We start from the raw sequence: 15,732 nt of genomic DNA on the forward strand, positions 1-15,732 counted from the left end.
TGCACTTGATGAGGAAAGGGGGAAGATTTGTCATAAAAAACAGCCACTGAAATGGAATGTGTATGTTAATTGCAACAGTTTCAAATTACATTCATCTAAGATTTGTAGAGAAGTAAGTGAATAGTAATGTAATGAATGATACAGCTCTGTCATATTAATCAGAAGATGTGCACAGCCTATGGGAACAGTGTGGAGTATGCTGTAGAAAGTTTAAATAAGTGATACAATTTTCTGTAAAATCAAAAGCAAATTGCAAGGAATTTCTGAGATATGTGGGGATTTTGTGCACACTACTTTTCTCCAGTATAAACCAATGAAATTTCTGATACTCACTGCAGTGCAGGTATTGCATGTTTTAGTTTGGGACATCTAAACATTTGATTGACATATTTTAGAATCCTGTTAAACAAGTTGTATGAATCAAATAACAGCTATTCAACTCATTATTTTCTAAGTGCCACATCTTTTCTGTACTGTGTAGGGGTACTGCCGATGATGAAATGTGCAACTTTTACATTATGTACTATATGGAAGCCAAACATGCTGTCTCATATATGACCTGCACACAGAATGCAAACCCTGAAATGTTCAGAAATATTCCGCAGGAGGCAAATATTCCTATTCCAGTCAAGTCTGATGTGCTGAAGGTGATGCATGGACATCATGAAGGTGAAAAACACTTGTAATCCATTTTATTCATGCCATCTTATGCTCACTGATATATTTCTCTGTGTTGTGTTGCTATGCAAAATTTTCATAAAGAGGTAATGCAGTTCTGCATAAAATTCAAACTGCTAATTAACAAAGCATCATGGGATTCTATTGTTGGTTTTGGTGGAAACGTCTGCCACAGTCTTTTGTCTTCTTTCTCTTGTTGTATTCCAGTTTCCAACTTATTTTTACGGCTGTGTGATCCATGTGCCCCAAAGACTGGCTTCTTTTTTTCTGTGCTAAACTTTATATTAACAATTTGTTAATGTTTACCTTATTTCCTACAAAATCGAATCAAAGCATTGCCCTAGTTATTATGGATGGAAGCAAATTTCTACATTGAACAGTTGTAGGCGTCTAAATTGCAGCAGCAGTATTATCCAGAGGTAATCTGACTGATGCGATTGTGTAGTAAGTACAGGGTGTAGTTTTTCTATTTCACTTTTTTACTGTTGCATTGTGTGGTATGACTACTATGAGAAAAATAACAAGTATTCATTTCAGAAGGGCATTTTTTCCTCAGTTAGGGAGGTAATTTCCCTTCTCATGCAGAGGTTAACATTGTACCCTAAATCCATTTTTCAGAAACCAAGGATAGTGATGCAAGTTCTTTGCTGCAGCAGGACAAAAAAGAGGAAGAGATTTTGGATCATGGTATGCACTTGCTTGATTCTATGCAGTTTTATTTCTATGTCTATTTGTACCTCTATCTTCTAACATAAATCTTAATTTTTAAATTTCAGTTGTTTGAGTGCTGCATTGTTTGATACAACTACTACTGTTTATATATAAAAACGTCAGGTGTTCATTTCTGAAGGGCATTAGGGAGATACTCAATTCCATTCACATGCAAAGGCTAAATAATATGCTAAATCCATTTTTCAGAAACCAAGGATAGTGATGCAAGTTATTTTCTGCAACAGGCCAAAAAACAAGAGGCAGAGATTTTGGATCAGGGTATGTACTTGTTTATTTCTATGTCAAGTAAAGGACTCATTAATGTAAAATACTGATAAATTATATCCTGTTTCTTAATGAGTTATGAAGTTTTTAGTCTATTGATTGATGCAATTTGCAATGTTCTATAAAGCTAATAGGGTTGCATCCTATATAAGTAATATTAAAAAGACTTAGTTTACCACTGATCTCCAGCCTTGTAGGTAAAATTTATTAGTGCATTTTAATCCTTTAATACTTTTCTATTCTTTGTTTAATTTGCTATTGAAGATTGTGATTTATTTGTATGTGCATGTCTTCTGTGTGTAACTATTTGTTATTAACTCTTCATTGATTTCTCAGTTTATATTACTATATGTGTATTAGGGAATAATGTTCTTATGCTTCAATGTTGGCTGTATATAAAAATATTAAGTTGAAGTTGAGTGCATCTGCTTAATACTCTATTATTTTTTACTATATTTGTGTATATGTACATGTATGCATTGCAATTCACACAGAAATGTGTGTAGCACTTAGCTAGAGGAAAAAGAATATTACTTCCATAAAGATTTTAGAAATACTCAGAATATTATATGTGTTTCAGAAGTATCTTAGAATCTCCTTTAAAGTTCTTGTGAGTCATATACTGTTAGATAAAAACTGCCTCAGTATTAGGATTTTTCTTCAGACTAAGGGGAAGATCTCATCAGCTATAGATTCATACAGTTTGCATTGAACAATGTTGAGATTCAAGGACTAAAAGCAAATTTCCTTTTGCCTTTAGGAAGAGTGAAGATTGACCAGTGTTTAGAATTTTTAATAACATCTCCCAAGAGGTTAGATTTTCTATGTACTCTGCCAATTTTTAGAGTTAACTATTTAAGTTTTAGTTACATAAAAGTAACCTCTAGAGTGTGAAACTGTCTTATGTGAAAGAACTTTGAACTATTAGAAACAATATTTACAGTGGCATATCTGATATTTATCTTAATCAATCCAGGATGTATTTTTTAAAAAAGAAAAACAGTTCAAATTTTTTAATCCAGTTTCAGAGCAGAATGAGCTGTCTGCTTAAAAATTTACATCAAAATTCATGCTGGCAATCTGCTTCACCCTTAAGTTACGAATGAGTACATTAGCATTTGATCAATGTTCTTCTTATGTGTATGTTTTATTGAACTCATTGGTGTTTGAAAAAAAGTGTTGAAAAAGGTCCTGCTATTAAAATCTTTTTCATCTGTCTTTGAAATGTATTTTGGAGACATTTCTGCAATGCAGTGTGGTTTGTTGAAAGCACTATTTAATACACATTCTCATCTAACCTGTTTCTTTGGAAACACACAGAATTGTTTTGTTCGTTTGAAATTACTTCGATTCATGATGTGAAATATCAAAACACAGTAGTTGCTGTGAATTTAATTTTGTGTTCTTAATTGTTAGATTAAGATAAATTCACCCATCATTTGCAGGAACCTGACTTCAATTTTATATTGATACGGCTCTAACTTCAGTTGAATTATGTCTGAATAAACAAAACAACAGGAAAAACCAGTTCAGGTTTGGTTTTATTTTTGTCTGTAAATAGGGAAAGTTGAGTGGCTGGCTTAGAAATTAGGTTTTAGTGCTCGCCAGATAGACTGGTGAAACTGGGAGCTCAAAATGGTCTGCAAAATGTGCCTCTAAAAATTACATAGGAATTGGAGTCCAGTTTTGTGGAGCGAATCAGTTTTAAGCAATGGTGTTGCCAGTTCATCCACCTCCTCAAGTAATTTCAGTGAGTTAGCCAGTAGGAGCTAAATTTGAACAAGACCTTAGTGGCAGGAAAATTCTACAGTTTGAAGGGGGGAGGCAGTAGACCCTACACAGAAGAACATGCATATATCCACTGGGTTTGAGGTAATTATACAAGTACATCCTTTCATGGAGGTAAAAGAGAGAAGTATTTCCCTTTATGGTCTGGCATGGCATATTCTGTAGGTTAGCCTTATCTGCAAAACACAGAGACACCAGAACTGAGTCTTTGATTAGTTCTGTTGCTGCCAAGCTGTTGCTCAGTAAATTCAGCCTTTGATTTGCTCAAAGAAAAGACATCAGCAATTTTCCAATAACTCTGTGTTTTAACTTGCATGGATTTCTTTCTCTGAGTTTAACAGCTTATTTTCCCTTCCTAGTTTCAGGAAAGTGAAATAAACACTGTTCCTTCAATAAACACCAAAATCGTTGTTAAATTGTTCTGCTGCCATGGAGGTGATGCCATGATGATTTTTTGGCTTTTCTTTTTATATACTTTTTATGTTTTCTCAGTACTCTTAGCATACATACTTATAATTCTTTAAGCCTGATATCTTGGCCTAGTCCTGATATATTGCTAGGCAAAAAACCCAAACATCCTAAAGGCCTCACAGTTGGAGGGCTGAAAAACCTTACACTATCTTGAGAAACCAAAGCCCTCTCTATAGCATACTTCATAGACTAGACTGAAGCCCCATCTAGGGAAGAGTACTTTAAAATAGAGAAATGACACTCTATTCATTTAAACTTCTTGTTAGGTCAAATATATTAATCTAAAAAGTCTGTAAAATTATATATGCAATTTACCATGTGTGTGAATTTTGGCATATTCCACTTCGACGAATTGTTGCACCTGAGGATCCTTATTAAATACTGAGATCACCCTTTTATCCCTTAATCATGTTTGGCTTATAATTCTACACCCAGAGAAAAAGCACCAGAGGTACGTACCAACCTGGAGGTTAGAGATATGGTCAAAGAGACAATTTTTGTGTCAGTACTCTTAAATCTAAGGATTTGCCTCAAAAGGGGAAAACAAAAAAAGTCTGCCATATGGAAGTATCTGCCTACAAATAATGTGTGTTTTTGTTTGCCTGGCCGTTGAGGTACCTCCTGTCACACACAGGATGTTCATTATGTTGGTACATCCAGGTGTTATAGTTGCTTTTACATTGCATTTTCAGTTTCATCATCTTCACTCATCGGAGGCACATTAATAAACAATGCAAATATATAGAAATAAGCAGCAGCCATCACAAAGTGAACCAGCACTCTGCATGAAGACAAAGCAAATCCCTGTTGAAATTTCACTGAACTTATCTTAATTGAAACTGACCTCATTATATAGTTTCCGAAACAGCAGTGAAGACAAACTCTTCATATGAAGTGAATTATTGTAGGAAATGCAGTTGTTTTAGACATTTGGTGTATTGATAGGTTTCCTGTTCCTGCTGACTTGATGTCAGTAAAACATCAGTAAAACAAATAATATGTGTGTTTATTTTTTGTTCATCAATAGGAGTTGGATTAAATTTTACTCAATAGATACAGTAAAGCAAAAAACATTTGTTAGCATTCATGATCTCTGCCATATGTCTTTACTTGTTGAAAAAATACCTAAATGTGTTTCATTCTGCTTGTTCATCACTTTTCTGTGGCATAGTACAGTGTAGTGCAGTTCAGATTTGTTTCAGCATGCAAGCAGTGAAGCAGCCTTTACTGGTTTGCTGATGGCGTGCCTAAAAGCTTTTGAAACCTGTGCCTATAAACAATAGCAGGAGTAGTTTCTTAGAAAAAAGAAAAATGTAAGACAACTAATGGTTAATCAGATGTCCAGTATTCAATGTTTTGTCTGGCTCATGATTTGGTATATCATTTTGTGTATATTAGGTATAATCATAAACTGAAGTAGAAGGGGCAAAAACTTTACTACTAAAATTAATATAATTATTTTATTATATTTATATTATTATATTTCCATATATAAAACATAATTAAATATAATTATGTTTAAATGGTTTAAAGCAAAATTCAAGTTTGTTTGAACTGAAAATTCATTAATAGCATAGAAAAAAAAATTAGATTTTGGGTTTTGTTTTAGAACAGCCCATATGTACACATACGTATGTCACATACACATATGTGGGAGAGAAACGAGTTGAGATTTTCATTGTGCTTCTGATACTATGTTCTCCATGGCACTTACAAAATTATATGTTTACTTCTTCTGGTTTAGGTAATTTAGGAGTTAGTACCAAAAAAGCAACATATATTTTGCTTCTGATGATGGCATCTGAAGCAGTCAAAAGTTGCAGTTGCTCTCAGCAGTAGTGTTGGTACTATGAATACAGTGGGACTTTTTCCCTGATACATCATTATTTCTTTGTTGATGTAAGACTAAGTTGTTACAGGAGTTCAAATGGGTAAGTTCAATATAAAGGAACATAACATCTTTCTTTTAGCAGTGTCCCAGATAGATTCATGTGAGGTCCCTTTTTCACAGTTGAGTCTGTTAATTGAAATCCTATTAAACCTCTGTGTTTAAAGTAATATCAGTTTCAGTCAAGCATTCATGTGTTAGCTTCTGTAAAGCTGAGCTTCGCATTTGCAGTCATTACAATTGCTGTCCTAGTGGTGAGATAAGTTGCACAGAAAACACCTCATTGCGTTTCTGCCTTGTCATTTTAGAGATTAATATGTGTATAGTGAGAGAAATAATGCACAACAGAAAGAAAATATTATGGCTCTGTAGTGTAAAGCAATTTGATGCTCTCTGATTACAGTATTTTTCTCTAGACCCTTATGGGAATTGCAGAGTGGTTCTAGGTAGCTGGGTAGTCTGATGTCAAGATCTGTTTTCCCAGTCTTTGAGGATACTCAAACCAAAGAACTGAAACGAAGTCTGAATATGCACAGCTTCTGCTGAAACTGGCTGGAAATGTGGCTTGAATGTAAGGTGTAGAATATTATGCAAAGTATCCTTTAAACTCACACTCTGTGGTGTTTCTACCTGGACATGCAAAATAAGTGATTATTTGTTTGTCTAGCAAAGTAACAGTAATTATGGACCTTTATTTCAGAGTAAAGGCTGAAGTACTTCAATGCAAGTATGTGTTTCATAAACAGAGATGCTGGAATAAAAATGTTAGAAGTCTTTCAGTTAAAATATTTCTTCAGGAATTCTTGGAAAGGGACTCTTTGAATAGGTTAAATATATATTGTGATGGCCTATTGACTATAGGAAGAAGTTTCTTTGTAAGAAAGTTTAACATCATAATCTGTACAAAGTGAGGTCTGAATAAAGGTTACACATAAATCTCCTATTTATTACCTGTTGGATGCCTACCCCACCTTTTAATTTTTTTCAATTGCATAGTATACTTGCATATGACTGCACACACATGCACACAGATAAGTATTTTGCACAAGGTATCTATTAGACATTGGCTGGAAATATTTTGCTAGGTTATAGCTAAATATTTGAGTTGGGAAACGGAAATGTCTGTGTTGAGTTGTGTATTTTTTGTAAAGCTCTGCATTTCTAAGAGAAGCTTGTTACAATAAAAACACATTGAATTATGTCTTTTTGCACCTGGGGTAGAAATCTGTTTGTTTTAAGTGAAAGAAGGAGATACGGCTCCTCTGGTCTCTGACCATTTCTCTTTTGTTTCCTTAAGGGGGAAAAAAAAAAAGCCACGTTCTCTGGTTCTTCAAATTGCAGAGAGACATTTCCTGAATGTTTTCTAAATGACTGCTTATCAATTAACAACTACAAAACTGCTTATAGTATCATTAGTGTGTCTGAAGAAATCGAAAGTGTAGTACCATGTATTAGTGCAGGAAGAGTTCAGAGAAATTAAGTTATATCACAAATCTAAAACAAACCAAAATTATTATTATTGTTGCTGTTATTATTAAAATATTTTCCTTATTTTATAATTTTGCTGTCTCTTCTTTAAAATAAAGCATGATGATGCTTAAAAAAATAAATTGAAGATAGTGGAACTCCTCTGTAATAAACATATTCTCACTTACGGAATTTTGTGAGCCTAAACATATTTCAAAATATATACTGCATGAAATAGAAATTTGAGGTGAAATTGGTGCACCCTATTCTGGAATTCAAATATCTGTAGTATATCTAAATAAGCACAGTGAGGTGCTGTGTAGTAAAACAATTGTCTTTATTGTTAATCATCTAGAATTAGCTAATGTATTGTAACAAAATTCTTAGTTCTTGTTAGGAAATTATTACTGGTCAGGAAGGAAAGAAAAGAACAGGGAAATTGAGTAGCTGCATGAAGCCTTGGTTTTGAATATCAGGGTTTGATTTGTTGACGATACTCAGTGAACATTCTTCATCTTCTGTCATACTCACTTAGCTTTCACACTTTCCCTTTTACAAAATCCCATAACCTAGTGAGTTTTTAAAAACTATGCTTGGGCTCTAATTAAAATATTAGAAAAAAAAATTTTAAAAATTTAAAATATTTTGACAGAAAAGGAAAGGGTGATTGAAAACCAAAATACATTTATATTGTGGTAATAGTAAAAGCCCTTCTTAGGGACGTGCAGACATAGAATTAAAAAAAGAATTTTTTTTTAACCTTCTATTCTATCCTTTTTTTAGCTCTGTAAGCTGCTTAGAGATGCCTTGAGAGCAGATGGGGTTCCTGGTTCTTCAGTATGTCTGTTTGCTTATGCTGTAAGTGCACATCACTGTAGGGCGATGAGGGTGGCCAAGAAACTCTAGAGCAGCTTAACTCTTCATTTCTTCATATCTATGCCTCTCAGCCCTTCAAATCCCTTCAAAAAGAAAACAGCCTTACTTAATACTTTTTGGTTCTCAGGAATCTCTCCAGTGCTTTCATCAAAGCAACAGATTAAATCATGACTTGTATGAAAAGTAATGGCATACTAGAAGACGTTTTGAAAGTTTTTTTGCCTACTATGTCAAACACTATTAAGTATCACTTGAAACAGGCATTAGATTTTGTTCACTTATGATTACATAAGTTATTCCATGCCTTTCTGCTATTCTTTTCTCCAATCAATGTTATCTTATGCATGTCATAAGTAAGTCATTGTTGGACCCAGAGCATTTGAACATGAGGGAGCAGGACCCCTGACCACTTTTGCCAGCTGAACCCACAAAACAGAAGCACATCATGCTAAGACAGAAACATGCAGTCTCAGAATATACCCCATTTTATTCAGAGATAATTGTGAAGCTCAAAGTCAACTGTGAAAACTTAGTTTCTTTTCTGTTAGGATAGAACCAGGACATGGCTTTGGAAGGAAGAACATGAAGTCTAAAAAGGCCAGTGACAGACTGGGGAGCCTCTCTGAACCATCACAGTGAAACTTTACAGATGTTATTATAAAAATACAGATTCTGGGCACGAAAATTCTCTTGTCTTTTTTTCTAAAATGTAGTAAAATGCGATTTCACATATGTGTCTTAACAGGTACACATTCAGGCTGTCTGGACAGGTTTACCATGGCTGAACTTTGGATCTATCTAGCTTGATCCTGCAGTACTATGGCTAGATACCTCATCTAAACTGGAAATTGATGCTTCTGACAGCACCATGGTGTGCTGCTGAAGGACCACAGACAGCAATTGCTCCCTGCAAATTGGGGAACTTAGGCTCTAATGCTGGAAAAAAAATGACTGGTTTTAGAAATAGAATCATAGAATATATAGAGTTAGAAGAAACCTGTAAGGATCATCAAGACCAACTATCTGCTCCTCACAAGACTACCTAAAACTAAACTACATGGCAGAAAACATTACACATATAAACTGCTTTATCAACCTTAATCTGACTTTTTATTATATCAGATGAAGGTCAACTCGTTTTGCAATGAAATTGCCATTGTTATGATTTTGTTTCTGTGACTGTATACCAAAATATTGTTCTGAAAAAGAGTTTTGATAGTGTAGAACTACCACAGGAAGTTTAAACTTACTGTAATATGCTTGTGCATTGTTTTGTTCTTGAGATTTCGTTGAATAAACTGCAGGTGTTTGTAGCCGATTATCTTTTCCATAGAGGAAACTGTTCTGATAGGTTGAACATAAGAATACAGGGATCTTCTCTGAAAGTGACCTGATCAGGCAGCTTTCCAGAGACTGCACTACTAGAGTTCAGTTTCTTCAGCAAGATCAAGTTGTTGATTCACTCATGTCTTTGTCTAGTTATACTTGAGCATTCTAAAGGCCAAGCTGTCTCATCACAAACAAGACCAAGCAATGTTCCTTTCCTACTGAGTATCTTCAGGCAAACAACACCTTTAGCTGTTCCAGATGGTACAAGACCACTGCCATGCAGCAAAACAAGATTGAACTTCGATGTTTGCTGAATATTGCTTTACACAGAGCAACTTTTACTCAGAATCAGTATGATGTTCTTTGCTAGTTATCTCTAGCAAATTCTGAACTATTTCTTAAAATTACACTGCTTACAAATTATTGGAATCTGCCTGGACATCACAAGCAAAGGTGAAAGAAAGTTATAAATATTCAGTGTGTGGAATTCAGGGTAGAGTTGCAGACATTGGGTAATCAGGAAACTTAAATTCTTCACTTCCATGTCTTTTGTGCCTTGAAAATACTCTGAGTTCTGTTAAAATGCCAGGACATTGACAGGAGATTTCAGCTAGTGATTGTGCCAGAAGTATGGAGATAGTGGTCATATATGTAGACTTTATGGATGGTTTTTGAACTTTGTGTGGAGATTGCATATTCTCAAATACATTCACTTAAGGAAAGGATCACAGTTTCAGGGCAACTGCACTTCTGATCGCTTCTGTTCTCTGATGTGTACCCTTGTCCATACATTCAGACAGTTCCTAAATATTTTTAACTGCTGTAGTTACAAAACCCCTGCTTAATGAAAGCTCAAACTGGACAGACTTAGCTTAGAAAATACCTCATCTATACCCATGGATAGTGGTTGTAGTACTCAAACTGCTGTACTCTATACACTAGTGTTTGAAGATTCCTCATATCTTCTGGTCAGTGGCTCAGCTCTGGGAGAAAACCGGATCACCCCACTTAGATTTGAATCCCTGATTAATAGCTTCCATAAAGACCACTGGCATTTTTATGAAAGCATCCTGTCCTAAAAATTATTCCCTGAGCATTTAATGTTTTTTAAGTTGAATACTCCTACTCTCTTTTCTTTGTCTTCTATTGAGTCCTATCTTTAATAGTTTCTTTTGAAGGAGCTAATATCAGACAGGTAAACAAAATAACTTTTTTGTATTTTTTTATCTTTTTTTTTTAGATCAACAAGCAGTATCTATTTTAGAGACTGGGGTGATAATTCTGTGACAACACTTGCACACTAGAGATAGAATGCAGTGCTTTTGGCTGGAGTATGAAGCTGTCAAACTTCTTCACTCAAGTAGAATGAGCATATAAGCTGATAAAGTTTTGAAACTTTTGCAAAAACTGGAGTATATTGTTGTCCTTTTGCAGCCAATAACTACAAGTCTGTTGATTAGATAGTTGTTATAGAACTAGGAGAGAGTGAACTGTGCAAGGATCATTAACTTGTTTTAAGAAGGCCTAGAGTTTAAAATAGCATCAGGCGAGAGCAGTGCTTTTACCACTCAGACCTCTTGTTGGAAATGATTACATGTAGGTCATCTATACGTCTCCAGCCACAGATAAAACCACAACATTTGTTTTGTATGATATTCATTTAATTTTTAAAATGTTGGGGAAGAAAAAGGCCAGTGTAGAGTATTTTAATACCAAATGTTTCCTTCATAAAGGAAATGTCAGCTGTGTTTCTTATTCATCACCAGCTGATGGTTGCTTTAATAATTAAAAATCTTCCTCAGTGTGAATATGGTTTGTATGGAAAACTCCTGTGATATACTTTAAAAATGTTTGGATTTGTGTTGAATCATTATTTGAACTCATTGAATGACAGTATTAATATAATTATGTGTTCTAGCTTTAATAATTGTATTTTAAGCAAATAATTCCAATTTGTAATATATGTCTTAATAATTTTATCTCTTCTCTAATTTGCTTTGTTATTTTCATTGAAATTGGCCCTGTTATTTCAGTAGTTATTTTCTGACAGAGTGTATCATCTAGGATATTTCATTTCCAAGGGCAAGGAAGGCAATCCTACTCAAAATCATTGAAGAGGGACTGTTTAATAACATGACAGATCCTCTACAGACCATTTTCAAATTACTTAATTTCCTCTGTACCAGGCTGCAAGTAATGATTTCTGGCTCTGTGTGGGATTTTTTGGGTTTCAATTTTTTCTTCGTTGCAGGGATGGGGTGGTGTTTATTTCCTTGTTTATTTCTTTGGTTTGTGTGGAAGCTTCATTATTTGTAGTTTCACTTTTCTAAAAAATGTCCTATATAGCCTGCCATAAAATAATACAATTTTTTAATTACAAGTAAGGATACCTACTTGTGGTAACTCTTAAAACACATTGAATGTCTTTCCACTCCAGTGATGCAGTGGTATTTAATAGAATGGTAGTAGAATAGAAGTGGTATTTTAGTAGAAATGATAGTTTCAGGCAGCCAAGATACTTGATCAATAAATTCTGTTTACATGAGTGTTTTTGCTTTGAGCTATTTTTGTGGAATGTATTGAAATGTTTGTTGTATGCCTAAGAAAGTTACAGTGATAACTGCATTGCTAGCATGCACATTGAGAAGATAGTTTTCCCTTCACTGCCAGATGATACCATGACTAAGAAATGTTACTGTTTGGAGTAAAAAAAGGAGTAGAACCCAAACTGAATAAATAAAAGTAAATTTAATGGATCATGTCTTTTTTCTACAGTGGCTGCTATGGAAATGTTTGCAAATGGGAAATTTGGTTTTCTTACAGCTTAAGGTTCTTACACAATGACAGACTTCAAAGAAATAAAATATAAAATATATAAAATACTTTTAAAAGTATTATGATTATCTGTTACTATCTTTATAAGTTAAAAATTTAAAAAAACTATAAAACTATAGAATTTTTCCCTCTTTGTTTTGTGAAAATATAACTCTGCAGTAGCCTGGCAAATCCAGATAATTCCATCAAAAATATTCTTTTACTGAAATGTGCACAGTTTTTCCTTTCCCTTTTTCTTTCATTTTCCCTTTCTCTTTTTCTCTTGTTTCTTGTTCCCAAGAACATCTCTCCAGAGGTGATGATTTTTTGATGCCAGAGTATCAGGTAAAAGTGGGCATCTATATGTAATTTAAAGTCAGTAATGATTTGACTGTATATTCTCATACTAGAAACCTGGCTCTTTCAGTTCCTGAGGCTGTAACAGTTCCTCTTTGCTACTTTTGTCAATAACTGTTTGAATAACTTTGTTACATTGTGCCCTGCCTTCTAAATTTCATCTGTTATAATCGGTGTGTTTTCTCCTTTACTCTTATCTTTTCTCTTTTCTGTACAGGTGATTTCTATTCACTCCTTTCTAAGCTGCTAGGAGAAAGGGAAGCTGTTGTGCATGTGCATAAGCATAACCCTACAGAAAAAGCAGAATCAGATCTTGTAGCAGAGATTGCTAATGTAGTCCAAAAGAAGGATCTTGCCAGAGAGATCGCAAATCATGATGAAAGGGACAATACTATTCTTGTCAGAGACAGAATTCAGAAATTTCACAGACTAGAGTCTACCCTGAGGCCACCAGAGAACAGGCATTTCTCTTTACGACAGTCTAAGCATGGTGAGGGAAGCTGGGAAAAAGACCATGAAGGAGGTGGGTTTGGGTTAATTTTATACAGTGAAATGCAATGTAAGAGCTGTGATCCACATTAGCAAAATCTGAAGGGAATTTCAGTGGAGGCTTGAAAGTATTTTACATGATGATGTTCTTAATTATTGAAACAATCTCCCTCTACTTAGAGGTATTTCACTGGGGTTCTTTCCCCCTCCATGTGTGAAGAAAGAATGTGTGCTGATGGTACAACACCAGTACTTCCTGAACTGTACAGTATCATTTTATACTCTTAAGACTTTTACATGATGATTATGCTAGAACAAAGTACACATAGGATATAGTAGTCACAGGAAGTGAAGAATTTATTACAAGTAACTACTGTAAAATGGTCACTGGAATAATCAATACTTTTTATGAGTTTGCTGATTACCTTGATCTGTCAGATACGCAATTTTATAAAATTTGTTGCTGTTATTCTATCAGATATTTTTCTCTCTTTCAGAAAGAATGGTAGGTAATCCTAGAAAATTCTTCAGAAGTAAAATTTTCTGCATATTGATTTCAAATTGGGCTTGACTCTCCAGATACTCTTGTACAGACTGTTTTATTGTGCTAGAAATAGAATTTATTCCCTTCAGGTTTCTATGACAGCAGAAACCATGGAATTACTGTGTTTGCTTTACTTGCATTTTGGTCTCTGGTATTGACAACCCTTAGCCTTACTTGCTAATGTGGAAAGCCAGATAATGCAGCATGTGATGAGTATCTCATAAAAGAAGCTGATATGTATGCATGAAAGCCATTTGTATCCATAAGCTGTATCAACACATGCCAGCTTTTATGTTGCACCACCCAGATTGATGTTTCCAAGTACTGCTGTACGCATACATGTATCATCCATCAACCATTCGATTTTTATTTTGAATATTCATAATGTTAACATGTATTGTCTCTGTTTATATGAGGTTCTGTTACAGTGTCTAAGCTCACCAAAATCTTGGGTTTGTATTTAAAAGAAAACCAAAGATGAGGACTTTCCAGTATTATGTTGTATGATCCGGTTAAATAAGAGCCTGTCAAATAGGATGAGAAAACAGGTGGAATGTTACTATCTGCATGAGATATGTGTAAATCATAAATAATTCCATGAACCTCACTGGAATTAAATGTTCAGGAAAGTAATGTGGATAGCATTTCTACCAAAGCAGTTTTTTCAGTTTAGACTAAGAACATGTGGTGCATACAAGGCAAAGAAGAAAATTGCTTTCTATTTTCACTGATCCAGAGGAGGGAATGTCAGTGAGCTGAATAAATGGCTTAGTTTGACATACCTTGTAGCATGAATTCTAACTACAGAAAGAATTTGCTTGGATGTGTCAGTAGCCATATATTATTTGGGGGAGTTTGTTGGTGGAGGACTAGCTAATAAATGAACTTCCAATTAATGCAATTTTGAGGTATAGGAAAAAAACCCCTGGAGTTTCCTTAATTAATTTCCTGAATTAATTTCCTTAATTTTTGGTGATTTTTTTTATGCTTGTAATACCTTTAAGTACAGAATTCCTGACCTGCAGAAGTTGTCAGTACTATCTTTTGGCAAAAGGACTTTTCTAGCAATAAAATCTTTAAGCATATATTTAGTCTCTTTTTAGGGAAGTATTTACATATTTAAAGCAAAATCTTCTGTAAGAGATTCCTCCTCAGGGGAAGAAGTAAAGTTATCTTGATTTAATAAAAAATTTATCCACTTTGTAAAACCTTTATTGTGTTGAATTGAAAAAATTCTCAATTTTTTTAGGAGACAAGATTCTGCTGCTAAATTAATGTCATTTAACTGTTTTAAAAATCACCAGTATTAAAATAGTTTATCATTTTTAGTCATGCAAATATTCCAATTTTTACCATATAATTCGCTTGAAATACAAGCGGCTAATATAATACGTAAAGTTGTTATAAATGTTCAAACCTTATACTACAGTTCTTCCTGTGCTGTTGTTAGGTTGTTACCCTAGACTGGTCACTAATCTGTTAGGTTGTTTAATATCGTTACAACTAGTACAATTATACCCTCTAAGTAAGTCAAAGAGTGTCAAGGAGTCAAATTGTCAAGTCAAGGAGTTCAAAACTCCTTTATGCAGTGCTTAATTAAATTTTTCAAGATTTAAATGAGTGCTCTGATGGCAGGGAGTAAATGCAACTTGACTTAAAAGTTTGCAAAGTTAAAAGCTAGAATGATCTTCCAGGAAATTCTGGACAGTAAATTGCCATTGTGTCAATAAATAAGACTTTCATCCTTCACTTGTTTTGAATGTTGATTGCATGTTCTAAATCTAGGTATTTCTTTCTTTTTTAATGGAAGGAAGGACTCCAAGTTGAAAGGTAGTTTACTGGTACCTAGTTTAGAGATCTCATTTACAGCAAAACTGGTGATCTTGTTTTTTCTAAGTAATTATAAATTACTCCAGTGGGAAAAGTAATTTTCATTAGTCTCTTTTGAAATTGTTTCATGGACCACTAATTCTTGTAGGGAAATAGTAATAAGTCTTAGATAAAGGAAGTCTAAATTTAGTGAGTTTTTATTAAA

The 15,732-nt window shown here is 34.1% G+C and overlaps 1 protein-coding gene across 7 annotated transcripts in view; it reads left to right on the forward strand.

The window, feature by feature from the left end:
- PAM (peptidylglycine alpha-amidating monooxygenase) overlaps nucleotides 1–15,732 on the forward strand; it is a 123,203-nt gene that overhangs the window by 87,155 nt on the left and 20,316 nt on the right. For 5 of the 7 annotated variants that reach the window (XM_079331194.1, XM_079331192.1, XM_079331195.1 and 2 more), the window contains exons 13-15: nucleotides 482–669; nucleotides 1,297–1,365; nucleotides 1,597–1,668. In XM_079331194.1, the coding sequence (XP_079187320.1) occupies nucleotides 482–669; nucleotides 1,297–1,365; nucleotides 1,597–1,668 (329 nt within the window). Of the gene's footprint in view, nucleotides 1–481; nucleotides 670–1,296; nucleotides 1,366–1,596; nucleotides 1,669–12,881; nucleotides 13,188–15,732 lie in introns of all 7 variants that reach the window. The other 2 variants (XM_079331198.1, XM_079331196.1) reach the window with 2 other exon arrangements.

Source organism: Erithacus rubecula, assembly GCF_903797595.1.
Source record: "Erithacus rubecula genome assembly, contig: SUPER_Z_unloc_2, whole genome shotgun sequence".
In the NCBI taxonomy this organism is placed as follows: Eukaryota; Metazoa; Chordata; class Aves; order Passeriformes; family Muscicapidae; genus Erithacus; species Erithacus rubecula.